The 23,164-nt window shown below is 37.9% G+C and overlaps 2 protein-coding genes across 2 annotated transcripts; one reads left to right on the top strand and one right to left on the bottom strand.

Moving 5' to 3' along the window:
• The first annotated feature begins 12,570 nt into the window (after nucleotides 1-12,570).
• On the top strand, nucleotides 12,571-18,028 carry LOC123948713 (olfactory receptor 52E5-like). Its single transcript, XM_046015880.1, has 2 exons — nucleotides 12,571-13,502; nucleotides 17,875-18,028. The coding sequence occupies exons 1-2, from the start codon at nucleotides 12,571-12,573 to the stop codon at nucleotides 18,026-18,028; spliced, it is 1,086 nt and encodes a 361-aa protein (XP_045871836.1).
• Nucleotides 18,029-18,332: 304 nt separating this feature from the next.
• On the bottom strand, nucleotides 18,333-19,280 carry LOC123949408 (olfactory receptor 56A3-like). The gene has a single exon (XM_046016838.1). The coding sequence runs from the start codon at nucleotides 19,278-19,280 to the stop codon at nucleotides 18,333-18,335; it is 948 nt and encodes a 315-aa protein (XP_045872794.1).
• Nucleotides 19,281-23,164: the final 3,884 nt, after the last annotated feature.

Raw genomic sequence — 23,164 nt, 5'->3', positions numbered from 1 at the left:
GGAGTGGGCTTTCAGCTTGGAGTTACCGTAAAGCATGATTCAAAACACAGTTGGGCCACTGCTCTTTGAGCAGGAACCCCACAAGCAGTGATCTGAAGAGATCCCCTATTCTCTCCACCAGGAGGAGCAGCACAGGAGCATGCTACAGGAATCTGCTGGGTTTCAAAATTCCAAACAGGGCTGTGCATCAGAGACAGAACTGCTCAGTCACAGGCTGGGTAAGCTCAGAGCACAGCTGGAGACCAAAGAGACAGGTATGATTGACTTTTCTCTGAGGGCTCACTGAAGAGGGGGACCTGAGCTCTCAGCTCCTATGAGCCAGAGATTGGGAGGCTGCCATTTTCATGCCCCTCCTCCAAAGCTATATGGAAACTGTTCAGGGAAAAAAAGCTACAGAGAACAAACCAGAGCAGATGCTCAGCCTGGCCCCTGGCAAGGATGCTGCAATTCCACCTTGGGAAAAGACATTTGAGAATCATTGTAACAGGGCCCTCCCAGAGAAGTTCAGCAAGAACATCCAACCAAGGCCAACTTTATCTATCAATGAGAACTGCAAAACACCAGGGTTAGGGAAATACAGCACATAGAATTCATGGCTTTTTTCCCATGATTCTTTAGTCATTCAAAGTTAAATTTTTTTAAATTTTTTCCTTTTTCTATTTTTTTAAAATTATTCCTCTTTTCTATTTTATCCTATTTTAATTATTTTATCTTATCAATACCTTTTTAAAAGGTATTTTAAAATATTTTTTTAAAAATTTTTCAAATATTTTTTTTTTAAGATTTTATTTTATTTATCTGACAGAGAGAGAGATCACAAGTAGGCAGAGAGAGAGGAGGAAGCAGGCTCCCCGCGGAGCAGAGAGCCCGATGCGGGGCTCGATCCCAGGACCCTGAGATCATGACCTGAGCTGAAGGCAGCGGCTTAATCCACTGAGCCACCCAGGTGCCCCCAAAATTTTCAAATATTTAAAAAATTTTCAAATATTTTATATTATCATTTTTATAGTCATATGCCATCCCTTCATTGTATTTAACCTTATGTTTTGTATACATATAAGTTGTTCTTTCTTTGAAATTTTGGGATAGTTTCTTCTAACGACTAAAATGTACCCTAAATCTAGCACATGGCTTTGTTCTAGTCTCCAGCCTGACCACATGATCTTTTTTTTTCAACCAACTGCTTATCTTAATCAATTCCTTTTTAAAAATCTTTTTAAATTTTAATCTTTATACTCATATTCCATTCCTTCATCATGTTTACCCATATATATGTGTGTGTGTGTGTATATATATATATATATATATATATATATATACACACACATGTATATGTATATATATATATACCTTTTTCTTTCTTTCCAATATTGGGAGTCTGTTGCTTCTAACCGACCAAAATACACCCAAAATCAAGTGTGTGGCTCTGTTCTATTCCACAACCTAATCATATTTCTTTTCCTTTCTTCTCCCCCCTATTTCAGATCTCTTCTGATTTGGTTAGCATATATTTTTCTGGGGTTGTTGTTGGCATTTTGTTCTCTCATTCATCTATTCCTCTCTGGACAAAACAACAAGGCAGAAAAACTCACCACAGAAAAAAAAAAATGATGCTGTACTGACAACTAGGGACATAATCAATATGGACATTAGTAAGTGTCAGAACTATAGTTCTGAAATACAATTATAAAGATGCTTAGCTGGGCTTGAAAAAAAGCATAGAAGATACTAAAGAATCCCTATCTGGAGAAATAAAATCCCTTTCTGGAGAAATAAAATAACTAAAATCTAACCAAGTTAAAATTTAAAAAGCTATTAATGAGGTACAATCAAAAATAGTGGCTCTTACCATTAGGATAAATAAGGCAGAAGAGAGAATTAGTGATATAGAAGACCGAATGATGGAGAATAAATAAGCTGAGAAAAAGAGAGAAACAACTACTGGATCAAAAGGGGAGAATTCCAAAGATAAGTGATACCATAAGATGAAACAATATTAGAATAATTGGGATCCCAGAAGAAGAAAGGGGGATGAAAAAGGTATATTGAAGCAAATTATAGCAGAAAAACTTCCTTAATTTCTGACTTTCTTAATTTCTTAATTTCTGAAACAAGTAAAATCCAGGAGGCACAGAGAACCCCCCTCAAAATCAATAAAAATAGGTCCACATCCCATCATCTAATAGTAAAACATACAAGTCTGAAAGACAAAGAGAAAATCCTGAAAAAGCTCTGGACAAGAAGTCTGTGATATACAATAGTAGAAATATTAGATTGGTAGCAGACCTATCCGCAGACACCTGGAAGGCCAGAAATGACTGGCATGATATATTCAGAGCACTAAAGGAGAAAAAATATGCAGCCAAGAATACTATATCCAGATAGGCTGCCATTGAAAATAGAAGAAGAGATAAAAAGTTTCCAGAACAAATAAAAACTAAAAGAATTTACAAACAACAAACCAGCCCTACAGGAAATATTGAAATATTGAAAGGGTCCTCTAAGCAAAGAGAAAGCCTTAAAGTAACAGACCAGAAAGGAATAGAGACAATATACATCAACAGTCACCTTACAGGCAATACACTGGCACTAAATTCATACCTTTCAATAGCTACCCTGAATGTAAATGGACTAAATGCCCCAATCAAGAGACACAGGGTATCAGAGTGGGGGGAAAAAATGCCGTCTGCAAGAAACGCATTTTAGACCCAAAGATACCTCTAGATTTAAAGGGAGGGGGTGGAAAGCAATTTACCATGTTTGTGGAAATCAAAAGAAAACTAGGATTGCAATCCTTATGTCAGACAAATTAGATTTTAAGCCAAAAACTATAATAAAAGAAGAGGAAGGACATTATATCAAACTCAAAGGGTAAGTCCAACAAGAAGATCTAACAATTTTAAATATCTATGCCCCTAACATGGGAGCAGCCAATTATATAAACCAATTAATAACAAACACATTGACAATAATATGATAATAATAAGGGGCTTTAACACCCCCTCACTGATCTTAGACAGATCATCTAAGCAAAAGATCAACAAGGAAATAGTCTTTAAATGGCACACTGGATGAGATGGACATCACAGATATATTCAGAGCATTCTATCCCAAAGCAACAGAATAGACATTCTTCTCTAGTGCACATGGAACATTCTCCAGAATAGATCATGTCCTGGTCACAAATCAGGTCTCAGTCACAACCAAAAGATTGGGATCATTCCTTGCATATTTTCAGGACACAATGCTCTGAAGCTAGAACTCAATCACAAGAGGAAATTTGGAAAGAACTCAAATACATGGAGGCTAGAGAGCATCCTACTAAAGAATGAATGGGTCATCCAGAAATTAAAGAAGAATTGAAAAAAAATTCATGGAAAGAAATGATAATGAAAACACAACTGTTCAAAATCTTTGGGACACAGCAAAGAAGGTCCTGAGAGGAAAGTATATAGCAATACAAGACTTTCTCAAGAAACAAGAAAAGTCTCAAGTACACAACCTAACATTACATCTAAAGGACCTGGAGAAAGAACTGTAAAGAAAGCCTAAACCTAGCGGGAGAAGAGAAATAATACAGATCAGAGCAGGAATCAATGAAACAGAAACCAAAAGAACAGTAGAACAGATCAATGAAACTAGGAGCTAGTTCTTTGAAAGAATTAATAAGATTGATAAACCCCTGGCTAGACTTATCAAAAAGAAAAGAGAAAGGACACTCAGTAATAAAATCATGAATGAAAGAGGAGAGATCACAACCAACACCAAAGAAATACAAGTAATTATAAGAACATATTATGAGCAACTATACAATTTTGACAATATAAAAGAAATGGATGTATTCCTAAAGCTGTATAAACTACCAAAACTGAACCAGGAAGAAATAGAAAACCTGAACAGACTCATAACCAATAAGATTTGAAGCAGTAATCAAAAATCTCCAAAGAAACAAGTGTCCTGGGTCAGACGGCTTCCCAGGGGAATTCTACCAAACATTTAAAGAAGAATTCATACCTATTCTCCTGAAACTGTTCCAAAAAATAGAAATGGAAGGAAAACTTCCAAACTCATTTTATGAGGCCAGGATTACCTTGATCCCAAAACCAGACAAAGACTCCATCAAAAAGGAGAATTACAGACCAATACCCCTGATGAACACAGATGCAAAAATTCTCACCAAAATACTAACCAATAGGATCCAGCAGTACATTGAACGGATTATTCACCATGACCAAGTGGGATTTATTCCTGGGCTGGAAGATTGGTTCAACATCCACAAATCTATCAATGTGATATAATACATTAATAAAAGAAAGAACAAGAACCATATGACAATCTCAATAGATGCTGAAAATACATTTGACAAAGTATGTCTTTCTTGATCAAAACTCTTCACAGTGTAGGGAGAGAGGGTACAACCTCAATATCATCAAAGCCACCTATGAAAAACCCACAGCGAATATCATTTTGAAATGAGGGAAAACTGAGAGCTTTTCCCCTAAGGTCAGGAACACGGCAGGGATGCCCACTATCACCACTGCTATTCAGCATAGTACTGGAAGTCCTAGTGTCAGTAATCAGACAAAAAAAAAGAAACAAACAAACAAAGAAACAAAGAAATTAAAGACATCCAAGTTGGCAAAGAAGTCAACTCTCACTCTTTGCAGATGATATGATACTATATGTGGAAAACCCAAAAGACTCCACTCTAGAGGCACCTGGGTGGCTCAGTGGGTTAAAGCCACTGCCTTTGGCTCAGATCATAATCCCAGGGTCCTGGGATTGAGCCCCACATCGGGCTCTCTGCTCAACAGGGAGCCTTCTTCCTCCTCTCTCTCTTCTCTCTGCCTGCCTCTCTGCCTACTTGTGATCTCTATCTGTCAAATAAATGAATAAAAATCTTTAAAAAAAAAGACTCCACTCCAAAACTGCTAGAACTCATACAGGAATTCTGTAAAATGTCAGGATATAAAATCAATGCATAGAAATCAGTTGTATTTCTATACACCAACAGAAAGACAGAAGAAAGAGAAATTAAGGAATCAATCCCGTATACAAGTGCACCCAAAATCATAAGATACCTACGGATAAATCTAACTAAGGAGGCAAAGAAAATATTCACAGAAAACTACAGAGTACTCATGAAAGAAATTGAGGAAGACACAAAGAAATGGAAAAACGCTCCATGCTCATGGATTGGAAGAACAAATATTGTGAAAATGTCTATGCTACCCAGAGCAATCTACACAGTTAATGTAATCCCTACCAAAATACCATCAATGCTTTTCAAATAAATGGAACAAGTAATCCTAAAATTTATATGGAACAAGAAAAGACACCAAATAGCCAGAGGAATGTTGAAAAAAGAAAACCAAATTTGGCAGCATCACAATTCCAGGCTTCAAGCTCTATTACAAAGCTGTCATCATCAAGACAGTAGGGTACTGGCACAAAAACAGACACATTGATCAATGGAACAGAATAGAGAGCCCAGAAAAGGATCCTCAACTCTACGGTCAATTCATCTTTGACAAAGCAGGAAAAGAATGTACAATGGAAAAAAAGACAGTCTCTTCAACAAATGGTGTTGGGAAAATTGGACTGCCACATGCAAAAGTATGAAACTGGACCATTTCCTTACACACACACAAAAGTAGACTCAAAGTGGATGAAAGACCTCTGTGTGAGACTAAAATCCATCCAAATCCTTGAGGAGAATAGAGGCAGCAACCTCTTTGACCTCAGCTGCAGCAACTTCTTCCTATAAACATCGCCAAAGGAAGGGAAGCAAGGGCAAAAATGAACTATTGGGACTTCATCAAGATCAAAAACTTGCACAGCAAAAGAAACTGTTAACAAAACTAAAAGACAACTGACAGAATGGAAGAAGATATTCGCAAATGACATATCAGATAAAGGGCTAGTATCCAAAATCTATAAAGAACTTATCAAACAAAACACCCAAAGAACAAATAATCTAATCAAGAAATGGACAGAAGACAGACATTTCTACAAAGCAGACATTCAAATGTCCAACATACACATGAAAATGTGCTCAACATCACTCACCATCAGGGAAATACAAATCAAAACCACAATGAGATACCACCCCACATCAGTCAGAATGGCTAAAATTAACAAGTCAGGAAAAGAAAGATGTAGGCGAGGAAGCATAGAAAAGGGAACCCTCCTACACTGTTGGTGGGAATGCCAGCTGGTGCAGCCACTTGGAAAACAGTATGGAGGTTCCTCAAAAAGTTGAAAATAGAGCTTCCCTATGATCCAGTAATTGCACTACTGGGTATTTACTCTAAAGATGCAAATATAGAGAATGGTAGAGTCTGGAGAAAATGGAAATCCTCTTACACTGTTGGTGGGAATGCAAGTTGGTGCAGCCTCTTTGGAAAACAGTGAGGATATTCCTTAAGAAATTAAAAATAGAGCTACCCTATGATCCTGCAATTGCACTACTGAGTATTTACCCCAGAGATACATATGTAGTGAAAAGAAAGGCCATGTCTACCCCAGTGTTCATAGCAGCAATGGCCACAGTCATCCAACTGTGGAAAGAGCCAAGATGTCCTTTAACAGATGAATGGATAAAAAAGATATGGTCCATATATACAATGGAATATTATGCCTCCATAGAAAGGATGAATATCCAACTTTTGTATCAACATGGATGGTACTGGAGCAGATTATACAGAATGAAATAAGTCAAGCAGGGACAGACAATTGTCATGTGGTTTCACTTACTTGTGGAGCATAAGGAATAACACAGAGGACATTGGGAGTTGGAGAGGACAAGTTGAGTTGGGGGAAATCAGAGGGAAAGATGAACCATGAGAGACTGTGGACTCTAAGAAACAAACTGAGGATTTTGGAGGGGAGTGGGGGGTTGGGTCAGCCTCGTGTTGAGTATTAAGGAGGGCACATATTGCATGGAACACTGGGTGTGGTGCATAAACAATGAATCTTGGAACACTGAAAAAAATAAAATAAAATTTTAAAATAATATACAAATGTAGTAATCTGAAGGGGCACCTGCACCTGAATGTTTATAATAGTAATGTCCACAATAGCCAAACTATGGAAAGAGTCTAGATATCCATCATAAGATGAATGGATAAAGAAGATGCAAAACACACACACACATGCACACACACACACCCACACACACACACACACACACACACACACACACAGGAATACTATGCAGCCATCAAAAAATGAAATCTTGCCATTTGCAATGATGTAAGTGGAACTAGAGGATATTATGCTAAGCGAAATAAATCAGTCAGAGAAAGACAATTATCATATGATCTCACTGATATGAGGAATTTGAGAAACAAGACAGAGGATCATAGGAGAAGGGAGGGAGAAATGAAACAAGATAAAACTGGAGAGGGAGAGACAAACCATTAGAGACTCTTAATCTCATGAAACAAACAGGGTTGCTGGAGGAGAGGATGGTGAGAGGGACAGGGTGGCTGGATGATGGACATTGGGGAGGGTATGTGCTATGCTGAGTGTTGTGAATTGTGTAAGACTGACGAATCACAGACCTGTACCCCTGAAACAAATAATAGATTATATGTTAATATAAAAAATAAAGAAATAAAAGTTATCTTCCCCAAATCTGCAGCCAGCATCATACTCAGTGGTAAAATAGTAAAGCTAAGAAAAAAAGGAAAAATGTATAAAGATTGGAAAGAAAGAAGTAAATTTGTTGTTTGCAAATAACTTAATTCTGCAGATACAAACATCCAAAAGTATCAATAAACAGAGTACTTGAATTTATAAGTAAATTTAGTAAGACTTCAACTTAGAAATTCATGACACAAAAATCAATTATATTTCCAAACTCTAGAAACAAACAAAAAAATGGAAAATGAAATTCATAAGTCAATACCATTTACAATTGCATCAAAAATATCAATCACCTAGGAATAAAGGTGCCCAATTATCTACATTGAAACTAGAATATGTTGCTGAGAAAAACTAAATAAGATTTAAATAAATCAAGAGATACATCATGTTAGAAGTTTTAGTAATTTAGTGGCATTAATTCTCCCCAAATTGATATATAGATTTAATGAAATTCCAATGAAAATGTCAACAGGTATTTTTGTTGAAGTTGATAAGCTGAATTTATTTTCTTTTTAACATAATTTTATTTTTTCAGTGTTCCAAGATTCATTGTTTATGCACCACACCCACAGCTCCATGCAATATGTGCCCTTCTTAATACCCACCACCAGACAAGCTGATTTTCAAATGCATAAGTTAATTTGAAGAACCGAACAAATAAGATGTATATGATTACGCACTTCCAGAATTTTCATGAATCTGCCAAATTAAGATAGTGTGGTATCAGCAAATCGACCAATTGGTCAGAATGGGGAGTACAAAAAAAAAATGGTTATATTGCAATCTGATTTGTGACAAGTATATTGCAAGGAATTTCCTTTTCAATATATGGTGCTGGAACTATTAGATATCCTGATGCTACTGATTTTTATTTCAAAGGCCTTTTGTCTAGGTTTTACCTAGGTTTCCACCTAGTTGATGGTTAATTTTATGTGTCAACTTGATTGAGCCACCAGGCATTCAGTTAAACTTTATTTCTTATGTGCCTGAGTGTGTTTCTTAAAGAGATTATGATTTGATTTGGTAGGTTTAGTAAGAATGTTCTCCCCATTCAATCCATTGAGGATTTGAAGAAAATAAAAAGGTAAGGGAAGGGAGAATTCTCTCTCTCTCTCTCTCTCTCTCACTCACTCACTCTCACTCTCTGCCTGTGTGCTTGAACTGGATATCAGTCTTCTCCTACCTTTAGACTAGGACTTACACCATCAGAGCTTTTGATTCTCCTGCCTTCAGAGTTGGACCTGAATTTTACCACTGGTTTTCTGAATATCCTTAATATTATCATTGGGCTATAACTCATCAAAGATATTTAAGACATTACATCATAGGAAACTGACTAGCAGGGCTGCCTCATTGTTATTATCATAGTTTGAGGCCAAATCTTCACAAATAACCTGTGAATAAAGGAGAATACTCTGAAGCATTCGTTAGAAAGAGCACTGGGTTAGGAATTTAGTAGACTTTGATTTTAGTTTTTTCTCTGGCCGAGATTGGGTAAGACTGAATTCTGTCTGAGTCTTCTGAGTTTGACTTCCTGTTAAATAAAATAGTAAATAGCCTCTATTCCTGATATTCCAGAGGACTTTTAAAAATTATGAAGTGATTTATAACAGTGAGGACTTGTGTTTCCTTTTTCCAGTCTGACCAGTATGTGTTGCTCCTGTAAGGTGACCTCTCCCAGTGCCACCATTAACAGTAAAAAGCCCACATAACAATGCAAAACCATGGTTGGATTACTGAGCCAAACTGACACCAAGGAAATAGTCAACTTTAGCTTGACTACTTAGGAAGTCCTCTTCCCATCCTCCAGGCCCTCAGGAGCCCCAGGGAACAAATGCATCTGGGAAATATAAAGGATCACTAAAATTCTTACTCACTATAAATGATCACTCCACAAACCCTAAAGGTTGCAGAATCCAGACAGTGACCCTTCTGGAAGATGGAAGAGCTGTTAAAACTGTTGGAAGTTGGCTCCCCATGGCATAATGGATTTTCTATAATGATAGAAACTGAGTGCAGAAGAAGAGATCACAAAAAGAGTAAGATGACTTAGAGACATTTATTACATAGTCCATGAAAGAAGGGGATGAAATAAAGGAAATGATTCTCAATAGATGTTTAAAATAGAAGGAGAAAGAGTACATAAAGCATATGTAGTTGTTATGAAGACCTAGGATGTGTCTATCTGTTATATCCCATACCCAATGACCAGTGATAGTATAAGTTTTATTTTCTTTATTCTCTCTCTCTCTCAGACTCCAAATATATTTGAATTGACAACCATATTCTATATGTTTTTCATTACCACATGGTGAACCATAAAATATTGTTTGCCACCTGCAGAAAAAAAGTAAATTAGAATATGTATTGTTAATTCTTTTTTATAGTTTTTCTTCTTCATTCTTCCACTGATATATACAATGCAGATGACATGTATTAAATACATCACACAACAATGACTCCCAAGTGTGTGTGTGTGTGTGTGTGTGTGTGTGTGTGTGTGTGTATTCATATATTCATATATTCAACCATGTCCTTTTTTGAGCTTCAGGCATATATATCTAATTGTCTATTTGATAAGTCTACTGGATATTTATTTCTTTTGGTATATATCTAAGAATGGAGGTGCTGAATAATAGTGAAGATATATTTTTACCTTCTTAAAAAACATGCCAAAGAGTTTTCTAAAGTAGTTGCACATTTCACATACCTACTAGCAACTGTATGAGTTCCATTATTCCATGTACTCTTCAGTATCAGATAATGTGAATCATTTTAAATTTAGCCATTCCAGGAGTGTAAAATGGAATCACTTTGGGATATTAATTTTCATTTCCAAGGTAACTAATGATGGTGAATACCTCTTTATTTGCTATTGAACATTTTTTATCTTTTTTTTAGAAGTATCTGTTTAGGTTTCTCCTTTTTTAATTAGTTTCTATTCTTATTGTTGATTTTTAATTCTATTTAATTTTTTCCATAACACTTGTTATTACCTAGAGTGATTTAATTATTTTTGCCTGCTTATTGTCTTCCTTTCTAACTTAGAATGTAAGCATTACAAAAATAAGACTATTTCTTTATCAGCAGCATATATACTATATATAGCTATTCCCATAGTTATTCCCACATATAATAACAACAACTACAAAGTCAATGATAAGTACTAAGTAAATAAATACTTGAAATATTTATGTCTCAAAAGGATTTTGAGGACTCAAGAGACTCAAGTCTTTCCATTATAATAACTTTGTGTTCTGCTTGGAATTAAATTCTAGCTGCCTAATTACATGGATTTCTTGCATCCTAACTTAAGGATATGCTGTAAATTCTTTTCATTCTTTTAATATTGAATTATAATTTAATGTCTATGATAATGTTCATATTTCTTAGAGTCTGAATATTTACATATGCATATTTAAAGGCTATAATCGGCCCCAGAAAAATATTTTCAATTTTGTTTACTCTATACTTTACAAATATGTTTAACCCACCCACACCCCCAGAATACTCAATTTTTGTATCATCCATTAACAATTTCTACCATTTGAGAACTTTCCTGCTGCACTGTAGATTTTCATTTCTGAGGCTTTGCTGAATGTCACTAGGTGGAAAATGAGTAATCCAAATAGAAATGTTCCATAGGGGTGCCTGGGTGGCTCAGTGGGTTAAGCTGCTGCCTTTGGCTCAGGTCATGATCTTAGGGTCCTGGGATCGAGTCCTGCATCGGGCTCTCTGCTCAGCAGGGAGCCTGCTTCCCTCTCTCTCTCTCTCTGCCTGCATCTCTGCCTACTTGTGATCTCTCTCTGTCAAATAAATAAATAAAATCTTTAAAAAAAAAAAGAAATGTTCCATAGACAACATTCGACCTGCTTAATTATTTTGTTTGACTTACTCAATATTTTACAGTACATTTTAACACAGGCAGGTGCATAATTAGAGAAAATCCACAAATCCCCATGTACCACATTTATGAGATTTTTTTCTGAAGACATTTAATTTGTATTCTCTGAGAATGGCCCCTGTCCCTACCTCTACTGCAGACAGTAGCTACTGGAGAGGGCTTTAAGGATACAAAGACATTCATTCACTATTATGATATTCCCTCCAATATAGCTCTCCAAAGATTAAGTATTATGAACATGGGGGGTGGGACAAAATATGACATTGTCTTAATCACATGAATCCTGTTGTTCCTACAGTCACATGCATGGAATTTTTGGTGCTTTATAAACTCACTGATGCACCAAAACTGGGTTTAAATAATAAAAGGAGTTTAACTGATATTCTGCCTGCTGAGAATTGCTACTTACTGTCTACATATTTAAAACTGATGTCAACACCTACTCTCATCAACTAAAATACACAAAAATAAAACTCACTCCAATTATGTTCTCTATCTCCTTGAGTAGCACCAATATTTGTCCATTTGCCCAACACAGAATCCTGGAAGTTAAGCATGACCTATTTGTCTCTTTCATCTCCCAAATCACATCAAACACTGTTCCCTGTTTACAGTATATGCCATTGCCTCTCCATGCCCACTACCATTTGTTAAGATCAGGCTAGCATCATCTTTCACTCTGCTTACTTCAAACTCTAATATACCCCTCCAACCAATTCTCCACTGTGATATTATGGAAATTTCCTTAAAACACAAGTACATTTTACATCATTTCTAACACTGTTGACAGAGTATCAAGTTTGGGATGTGTCTTGGACAGAAAAACAAGATGTCCAGAACCTGGTCAGTTCTATATTTGGGAGGTTTTTAAACCATTTCTCACTTTCCACTCCAGGGTCTTCTGCTGCATATTAAGGCAGAGAATTAATTCCATGTTTTTCCATGACCTGAGAGAATGACATGGATGAGATTGGAGTCCTAACAAATGTGAAAAAAAGTGACCAGCAACCATGAAGATGGCCTATTGCAACACCACTCAATTCCATCCTTCCTTCTTTGTCCTTCTGGGGATTCCAGGCTTGGAAAATTTTCACCTCTATATTGGCTTCCCCTTTTGCACTGTATATCTGATTGCTTTCCTGGGGAACATTATAATCTTCTTTATTATTCAGACTGAGCCTAGTCTACATCAGCCCATGTTTTACTTCCTGGCAATGTTGGCCTTCACTGACCTAAGCCTATCCACTGCCACTATCCCCAAGATGCTGGGCATCTTCTGGTTCAATTTCAGGGAAATACTTTTTGGTGCCTGCCTTACACAGATGTTTATGATTCATCTATGCACTGGCCTAGAGTCTGGGATACTCACAATCATGGCCATAGACCACTACATTGCCATCTGCAATCCCCTGAGATATACCATGATACTTACAAACAAGGTGGTGACCGTTCTAGGTATAGTCATGATTGTAAGATCTTTAATCTTTGTTATTCCTTTTGTGTTCCTCCTCTTACTGTTGTCATTCTGTGGTGCTCATATCATCCCCCACACCTATTGTGAGCACATGGGCATTGCCCGTCTCTCCTGTACCAGTATTAGGACCAATAATTTATTTGGGATGGTTGCCTTTTCTGTGGGATTCATTGACCTTATCATAATTGGTTTCTCCTATGTGCAGATACTCTACACAGTCTTTCATTTACCATCATGGAATGCCCGATTCAAGGCTCTCAATACCTGTGGCTCCCATGTCTGTGTCATGCTCATCTTCTACATCCCAGCATTTTTCTCTTTTCTGACCCACCGCTTTGGTCATAGCATCCCTGGCTATATTCATATATTTCTGGCGAATCTATATATGGTGGTTCCCCCAGCACTCAACCCTATTATCTATGGGGTCAGGACAAAGCAGATCCGGGAGCAGGTCTTGAGAATTCTTAACCCTAAAGCTGTTTGATCATCAGCTGCCCAACCCTTGATTGATTACACACACACACACACACACACACACACACACACACACACACACATATATACACATACATATACTATATAGTGTGTGTGAGAAAGAGAGAGAGTGTGTGTGTGTGTTGCAGTTGGATTCAGCTAGAAGGAAAAGCAAAATCACAATGCAGAGTTTATATTCTAAACACTTTCAAGTACTATTGCATTATACCTGTGCTTTATCCCCTACTGACTTTCTAAACCAACGTGACAAAAACTGCTGGGGGGAGGTGGGACTGGGAGAGGGGGAGCGGGCTATGGACATTGGGGAGGGGAGGCGAACCATAAGAGACTATGGACTCTGAAAAACAACCTGAGGGTTTTGAAGGGTCAGGGGTGGGAGGTTGGGGGAACAGGTGGTGGGTGATGGGGAGGGCACGTTTTGCATGGAGCACTGGGTGTTGTGCAAAAAGAATGAATACTGTTACGCTGAAAAAATTAATAAAAAGGAAAAAAAAAAAAAAAAACTTTACCAGAGACATCACTCATTATGTTCTTGCCCTCATTACATGTCCATGGTCATTGCTCCACTATAGGCTGTGTTGTATGTATGAGATTCAACCTTACTTTTCAAAACTGACTAAACTAAAATCTAAGAGAATTAGTCAATTCACAAAAAGAAACTAAAAACTTAAATGGAAACTTATGTGCCAGGAGAATTATCATATATAACAAGTTATGTGAGATACATATATATATATATGTATCTGTATTTCACAGATACATATATATGTAACACTTTGTTTCCAGGAGTCCAGAGCTATTTTCTTTTAGAAAGTCACACTTTTTTGTCACCTGAATGGAAAAATATTTTTTTAAAAGTATATAAAGAAGTGTATAAAAGTATATAGTATATATAAGTATAGAAGTGTATAAAAAGTATATATATATATACATATTTTGTATATGTGTATATGTATATATATACATGTATATATACACATACAAAAAAATATATATATATACTTTTTATACACTTCTTTATATACTTTATATACTTCTTTATATACTTTATATACTTTTAAAAATATATTTTTCCATTCAGGTGACAAAAAAGTGTGACTTTCTAAAAGAAAATAGCTCTGGACTCCTGGAAACAAACTGAGGGTTACAGAAGGGAGGTTGGATGGGAGGACAGGGTAGCCAGGTGATGGGTATTAAGGAGGGCACGTGTTATGATGAGCACTGGGTGTTATACACAACTAATGAATCATTGAACACTACATCAAAAACTAATGATGTACTATACGTTGGTTAACTGAATATAATTTAAAAAAGAAAGGAAAGAAAATAGCTAGAAAGATAACCTCATTTCCTCAGCTATCAAGTCTGAAGTTAACATTATTCTCTTAAGTCTGGCCTCTGGTGTTTCTTTTGTACTTCCTAGTGACCCACATACCTCAATACCTATTGAGGTAAAGAAAGATTGAATCCAGGGGCACCTGGGTGTCTCAGTGGGTTAAACCTCTGCCTTCAGCTCAGGTCATGATCTCAGCGTCCTGGGATCAAGCCCCGCATCGGGGGCTCTGCTCAGCGGAGAGCCTGCTTCCTCCTCTCTCTGCCTGCCTCTCTGCCTACTTGTGATCTCTCTGTGTCAAATAAATAAATAAAATATTTTTTAAAAAGTTTGAATCCAGTGAGAATTCAATAATATCTCAAATATCTTTCCAGCACACATGCAGGGATCTTCTATAATATAACTTGCTTCTAGCACCATTATTAAAACAATGGTCATCAGGATGAATCAGGATAGAACTGTGGTAGTAGACAGATACAAGTGATGACCCAAAGAATCGGAAAGATATCACCATAACTTCTATCCATCATTATTTGAAAACTGTTTCTCAAGTTTTTAATTCCTGAATGCTTTGGTCCTTCCCCAACCAGGAGCCCAGCATGCTTCTCCAGACAAAAGGCACTCCCAGGCAGAAACCCAGGTATCTGCAGAATTGTGTTGGTATATAATGAAAGCACCGAAGGGACAGGGCAGAGCACTGATCATTAGCCTACACCTGTACTAGTCAGATCTTCCCATTCCTGTGAGTTTGCTCTGTCCTGCCACTATCTCTTCAAGATGGTGCCTACCACAATGTCTCAGGAAACATTTTTTAAAAGATTTTATTTATTTATTTGACAGAGACAGAGACAGCAAGAGAGGGAATACAAGCAGGGGGGAGTGGGAGAAGGAGAAGCAGGCTTCCCGCTGAGCAGGGAGCCAGATGCTGGGCTCCATCCCAGGACCCTGGGATCATGATCTGAGCCAAAGGCAGATGCTTGATGACTGAGCCACCCAGGTGCCCCTCTCAGCAAAGATTTAAGATATTCCTGCTACTACATTTGGTTCAGAAACTGTAAATAATGTACCTCACCTCCCTCCTTTACAACTCATTCTAGATTTCTCTCACATACAATTAAAGTTTCTAGAAGTCACAAATTCTAGCTGCCTCATTGTTCATTGTCTCTTCTTCCCTGATACATCCTCTGAAGTGGGCATTAATATAAGCCATTTTAGATCTGAATGTTTTGTGCCAAATCGCCTTAGGGTGTTCACATATTTTCCCCCAACCTCTGATTTTGAAATCTTACTAAGCCTCTCTTTACACCAAGTTGATGACCAGTTGTATTGCTCAGAGCATTGTCTCCATCTTTGTGGTTGACCCATGATTGAGGCTGCATGTGGCAACAGTCTACTTCTACCCTACACATCATGAACTGACTCATTTATTAATAAACCTGAGCTTTTTCCTCCCCTTCTATCTACTCACAGAGAACCTTTATGAGACCACAGGTGTTCATTGTTGGAGTCCATTATCAAAGGAATGAGACTGAGACAAAGTGAAAGTTATGCAAAGCTTTATTCTATGCCAAGCATTAGAAGTCAGACTGACCGGCCAGGGCCACCTCCAAAGAGAGCAACCCCATCCCAATCTCACAGGCTGGTTTTATAGGACATAACCACAGACCCAAGGTACGTGGCTTCTATTGTTCAGGCGTTTACTCCCAGAATCGATACCCAGAACTGACACCTGGAACTGCTGGGGCATTTATTCCTGGAATGAAGTCTGTGGATGTAAACAACAATATGGCTACCGGCAATATGGAGTTGCTCTGGCTAAGCAGGCCCTAATAGTTAAACAGGTTTTAACATTAAATTGGCCCTAATATTCATGTAAATTTGGTAAGCCAAATAAGGTCAGGGGCAACAGCTAGTGTAATGTGTGCAATCTATAGTTGCTCTAGTCTACTCCAAAAATAGTATTCTCTTGATAGAATGATTACTGCTATGTCTGTACAAGTTTATTATTTCTTGCCTCAGACAGTTGGAGCTATATTTTGAATGGTGGCTACTTCTCTGGTGAAGTCTTTCCTACAAACTCCACGGGAACTGTTCTTTTTGGTTCAGGGGTAATATAGGATGCATTGATGAATAAGTTACTACTGTGAAGAAATGGGGTTCTGTCCCATCAGGAACTTAAAAGAGACTGATTAGGGGCGCTTGGGTGGCTCAGTGAGTTAAAGCCTCTGCCTTTGGCTCAGGTCATGATTTCAGGGTCCTGGGATCCAGCCCCATATCAGGCTCCCTGCTGAGCAGAGAGCCTGATATGGCTTTCTTTCTCTCTCTCTGCCTGCCTCTCTGCCTATTTGTGATCTCTGTCTGTCAAATAAATAAATAAATAATCTTTAAAAAGAGACTGATTAAAAACAAGGTTCTTTCTATATTTGTGTTTTAATAGTTAACAGAATTCTCAGGGCTTAGAAACTCTCCAATTTGAGACACCTGGTGGCTCAGTTGGTGAAACTTCTGACTCTTGGTTTTGGCTCAGGTCACAATCTCATGAGTGGTGAGCTCCAGTACCTCTTCCAGCTCCATACTCATCAGGAGTCTGCTTGAAAATTTTCCCTCTACCCTGCCCCCTACTGGCTCTCTCTCCCTCTCTCTCTCTCACTTTCTCCCCCCAACTCAAACAAATAAATAAATCTTTAAAAAAAAAAGAATCTGTCCATTTCATACAAACAATGCTCAGGTATTGTGTGTTCAATATTTTAAATTATTATTACTGGCTCATATTTTAATCCTTATAATCTTTAACTCATTAGAAGAGCTATCTGTGCATACCATAAACTATGAAACCCTGGATTCAAAAGATAAATATCCAAAGCACAAACTAACCCACTGCAGAGAATTTAGGAGTCTCTTAAATCTAATCAAACTCATTGCTAATTGTTGCACAATGCTCCATGTCAAATCCCTGTCCTCCTGTAATGCATATTTCCAAAGACCACCCAGTTGCAGAACCCATAATAAATCACAAGCAACTTTTCATCATTTGGAATTGAAATTTCATTCCAATTCTTTGTCTCAAATATGTTCCCTTCCCCCATATGGAAATAAGAATAAGAAACTTTACACTTTACACAACTCTACCCAAAATATCCATAGTTGTATATATAAGAATGTAAATGCATGACCTATTAACAGCTGCATATTCAGGAACATAATTATTTCACTATAAAACCTACCTCAAGAAACCCCAGCTTTTTGTAAAAATAGGATATTGTGTATGAGGAAAAAGCAAAAGGGATCAAGCATATTGTTAAAGAAGAAGTTAGAGAAAAGGGAACTACAATGAATCTTAAGTTTTATTAAAGAAGACACAATATCCAAATTACCCAGGTTGAATTACAACTCATAGATATGAATTTCAGCCCATTCACACATTATTGACTCAAATTTCATCCTATATTATGAATGCAGAAATCCAGTTGTCCTTACTACCACACTTTCTTTAGTAACCTCTGTATTCCTTGCTTGATCTCCTGGGTTCGCACTCCATAAACAATGGGGTTGAGGGCTGAGAAGATGACATGGTGGAGAACATTGAGCAAGACTGGCACATCAGGGGAGACCTTTTCCTTCACTACAAGAGTGAGCACAAAGACCAGAAGGATGGTGCTGAAGAAGAGGATAAGAATGAAGTGGGAGCCACATGTGCTCAAGGCCTTGGCCACAGCACCCTTTGCCTTGAGTCTCAGCACAGCTCGAAGGATGAGGCTGTAGGAGAGGAAGATGAGGATGAGATCAGATCCTAGCAGTGTCCATCCTACAGAAAACTGGTAGAGGTGATTAATGGTGATATCATCGCAGGAGAGCTTGGAGACCGACATACTGGCACAGATACAGTTCTCAATGACATTTCTCCCACAGTAATTGAGTCGGGATGATAGAATGGGGATAGGCACTGTTAAAATACCATTTCTGGCCAAAATAAAAACAGAAGCCTTGGCTACAAATTGGTCAGTGATTACAGATGTGTACCTCAGTGGGTGGCAAATGGCCACATAGCGGTCATAGGCCATAACCATGAAAGTGCAAGACTCCATGGCAAGGAAGCAATTCATGATGTACATCTGGAGGAAGCAGGCATAGAAACTGATGGACTTGAGGTCAAACCAAAAGATGGCCAGGACCTTGGGGATGACAGTGAGGCAGACCACAATGTCCAACAGGGAAAGAATGCTGAGTAGGTAGTACATGGGCTCATGCAGAGAGACCTCCAGCCGAATAGTGACCAGGAGAACACCATTGGCCCCCATGGCCAGGAGGAAGAGGAAGCTGAGGAACAGAGACAACCAGAAGTTCCAGCTAGGGTACCTGACCAAACAATTCAGGAGGAAGTCTGAAACCTCAGTGGAGATGGTGCTGTTTGGGTGTGCTATCATCTTTTGTCATATATTTCAATAGTTTTCTTTTAGTAATCTGTAAAATTAAGGTAAAAATTAGGTACTGATGGGGTTATGGACATTGGGGAGGGTATGTGCTATGGTGAGTACTGTGAAGTGTGTAAACCTGGCGATTCACAGACCTATACCCCTGCGACTAATCATACATTATATGTTTATAAAAAAAATTTTAAATATTAAAAAAATTAGCTACTGACTAAAGACACATGGATTTAGAAGAATTTGATTCACTTGGGTGAAACCCATGAGTCCTAGCAGGTCATCCAGAGCCATGTGAATTCATCTGTGTATTCTTTGTGACATGGTTCTAGGACATTCCTATCACTTTAAGCAGTATAAAGTACTGGGGAAATACAGTTTGTTTATACAGGTTTGATTTCTTCAAGGTTTATTTTTAATAGAAGTTTTTAATAGAATTCTTATTTCTCAACAGAAACTAAAGAGAAGAGAAGGAATTACTTAGTAAATTACTTTCTGCCAGTTTTGTCCCCAGGTTTGTAAGTTTATTCCCTTTTGGTTTTGTTTATATATATTTTTTTAAATATTTTATTTATTTGACAGAGAGAAATCACAACTAGGCAGAGAGGCAGGCAGAGAGAGAGGAGGAAGAAGGCTCCCTACGGAGCAGAGAGCCCGATGTGGGGCTCGATCCCAGGACCCTGGGATCATGACCTGAGCCGAAGGCAAAGGCTTTAACCCACTGAGCCACCCAGGCGCCCCTTGTTTATATTTTTTAATGATGACATAGACTACCGTATGACAATTTAGCTATAGCAATATGCCCAGATAAGTAACATAGCTTGGCACAAATAGGGACTCAAATCCATGTCCCTAGATCTCCATACCACACCCATTCTGAGTTTCTGGCTGTAGTTTGCCTTAATTATAGAGCTAAAAGATGATACCCTGGTAATAAAGTTAGTCTTCATGATCTCTAAGCAGTCATTTAATGAGGGAGGTGTGGATCCTGCCAAATAACCCAACTTACTCCATCTCTACATCTTCATATTTCTAAGATTCTTAATTTTGAGAAGATATAACCTTAAGAGGAGAAGGAGCAATTCCACATAGCCATGTGAGAGCCATACCTGCCATTAGACGAAGTGAAAATTTGATCGTTCTGCTTGTAATAGTGTGAGGGTGATGAAGACTTACAGTTTTCACATTCCTTTTCTATTTTATTTTTCCATCTTCAATATAATAATCCAGGTACACATTCCCCTGCTACCAGACATAGTTTAATGTTGCCAGGTTCTCTTATCACTTAACCTCCTCCCCTGGCATTCTGTTAGGTAACATTGACAAAGAAACTGTCCTTCCTCTCAGGAGGTAAAAGTAAATCCACTCAGGGGACAATGAGTAATAGTAATAACATATGCAAGGGTCTTGCACAAACTATGAGGAGAGTGTAGGGTTGGCTGAGTCATTCTGATGTGGGACTTTGGCTGGTGAAAAGGAATTGTAAATGAAGTGAGTTGGTCCTCTCCTTTACATGAAGGATGAAGGATTCTAAGGTTCTCATTCCCCTGAATTGTGAAAGAAAGTTGAAAGATGGCTGTAGGTTGGCCAAAGGTAAAGGTCAGGTCTTTCTGGGGTCCTTCAAATCATGCAGTCCATTGTAGCTAAATCTGTGTAGGCATTGCACCAAGGCCTCTGTTTAAGTATTATTTTCTGGGTATAGAAACACTTTTTCATTAGGAGTTTAAGTATTTCCCTCTTTATCAATCTTTGGATTCACTATATAACATAAATTTCATATTAGTTTGGGAAATTTAACTGTACTCAAATATTCTAGGGCTTTATCCCATTAAATTATTTGGCATCCAGTGAGATTATAATATCACATCACCAACAAAGGAATTTATATCTCCCAATATTGTCCACCCATACTGTATCACACTGATCTTACTACTTCTACAGTGGGTTGGGTTGGAGAAATTTCTAGGACTCTCTGGATCTCATGAATAATTGTATGATAATGAGTGTGCCCCATCAGTCTTATAAAAAGAAAGCAAACCTCACCCATGATATAATGAATTGTTTTGACTACAGAATTTGATGGAGGAGAAATAGTATTAGATTGAGGGTAAGATGGCAAGAAAGGGGATTTTATTAAAACCATGAACCCAGATCTGAATGATATTTTATACCTTTGGGAACACTTTTTTTTCCCTTGGAGAGGTTCAAATAGTATTTTTGTTTCCAGTTACGATTTTCTATTCCCCAACTGCTGTTTCGGTCCTGCTCAACTGGCTCCTGTTAGATTCTCCCCATGACAGACATCCTGCTAGTGTCTGGGGCTTACTGTCAGAGGAGGGAGGACTGGTATTCCCTTCCAGGGCTCCTCTATTCACTCCTGATCCTCTGCTTCCCCAGGCAAGTGTTTGTGCAGCTGGTGTCTTCCAGGCATAGCTCCCATCTGATATGTAGAAGAGATTTAGATGACCTTCCAATTCTTGTTCTCTTGCTAATAGAACACATGAGTAGTGACTCTGGCAATTTTGGATGAATTTTAAACATATTATTTCATTTGTGAAATGTAACATTCTGCCATAGGTAGGGTAAGTCGATCCTTTAAACAATTTATCTTTTGAAATGGGCAAATTAAGGGGCACTCAGGTGGCTCAGTCATTAAGCATCTGCCTTTGGCTCAGGTCATGATCCCAGGGTCCTTGGATCAAGCCCCACATTAGGTTCCCTGCTCAGCAGGATGCCTACTTCTCCCTCTCCAACTCCCCCTACTTGTGTTCCCTCTCTTGCTGTGTCCCTCTCTATCAAATAAATAAATAAAATCTTAAAAAATAAAAATAAAAAATGGGCAAATTAAGATTCAGTGATATTATGTGTATTTCCACAATTTAATTAATAGCGTTCAGATGTGGAAGAAACAAAAGTTAGGACCAAATCACTGAATACATGAATACTCCTTTGTCCTGTGTCACCACAGTGATGTGGAAATGCATATCCTATCTAGCATTTTGTTTTATATGCTTTAGGTTTTTCTCTCTCATAATCCCTCATGTACCTACAATTCCTGGACAGTTTTCCAGAAATACGGAAACTCCCTTTTTCTTGTACTTATAACTCTGACCTCTGTTTCCAATGTTTAGAGTATAATTTTCTTCCTGTTTCCTTTTGGTTTTTGTCCCTTATTGATCACGATGAGAATAATGATTTTTATTATTGTAGGAACTACCTAACTCCAAAAACTCAGAGAGAACTTGAAAGAGCTCTCTTAAATATTATTTAGGACATTATTGAGTACAACCAGTGATGGGTACCTCAGTGATCTTCTGGGCATAATTTTCTGTTTTTACAGCATAGCTTTTAGAAATTCTTTACATGGAGCTTAAGCTGAGGAACTACTTTCTGACTTCCAGTGACCCAATTGTCAGTTCTGTCTTCAACCTCTAATGTTATTTAGATTAAATTTAATTCTTCCCTCATAACCCAAGCATTTGTGTGCGGGAAATTTTAATATGTACATATGAAAACTCCAGATCATCTAGGGATGCCTGAGTGGCTCCTAAGCAACTGACTTCAGCTCAGGTTGTAATCTCATGGTCCTGGGATTGAGCCCAACTCTGGCTCACCACTCAGCCAGAGTCCACTTCTCCTCCCTCTGTGGCTCCCTCACTTGTGCTCACTCTCTAATAAATAAATAAAATTTAAAAAAAAAAAGAAAAGAAAAGAAAGAAAGGAGAAAGAAGGAAGGAAGGAAGGAAGGAAAAGGAAAGAAAACTTCAAATCATCTAAACTAAGGTCCACAAGTTGTACTTTCCAGGCTCCCCATCCCACCCCCATTAATCTCCTATAGACAAATTCCTGCTTCTCTGCATCTCTGGCACCACCCAGCAAAAGAT

This window comes from Meles meles, chromosome 8, assembly GCF_922984935.1.
Source record: "Meles meles chromosome 8, mMelMel3.1 paternal haplotype, whole genome shotgun sequence".
NCBI lineage: Eukaryota > Metazoa > Chordata > Mammalia > Carnivora > Mustelidae > Meles > Meles meles.
Note: the sequence above shows the minus strand (reverse complement) of the source record. Positions and strands in the feature narration are given on the sequence as shown.

What these genes read in the sequence shown, in the direction of transcription:
- LOC123948713 (XM_046015880.1), top strand. Translation starts at nt 12,571, where the DNA reads ATGGCCTATTGCAACACCACTCAATTCCATCCTTCCTTCTTTGTCCTT. An exon ending in TTGAGAATTCTTAACCCTAA is followed by an intron (nt 13,503 to 17,874) that starts AGCTGTTTGATC and finishes TAAATCACAAGC; the next exon opens with AACTTTTCATCATTTGGAAT.
- LOC123949408 (XM_046016838.1), bottom strand. Translation starts at nt 19,280, where the DNA reads ATGATAGCACACCCAAACAGCACCATCTCCACTGAGGTTTCAGACTTC.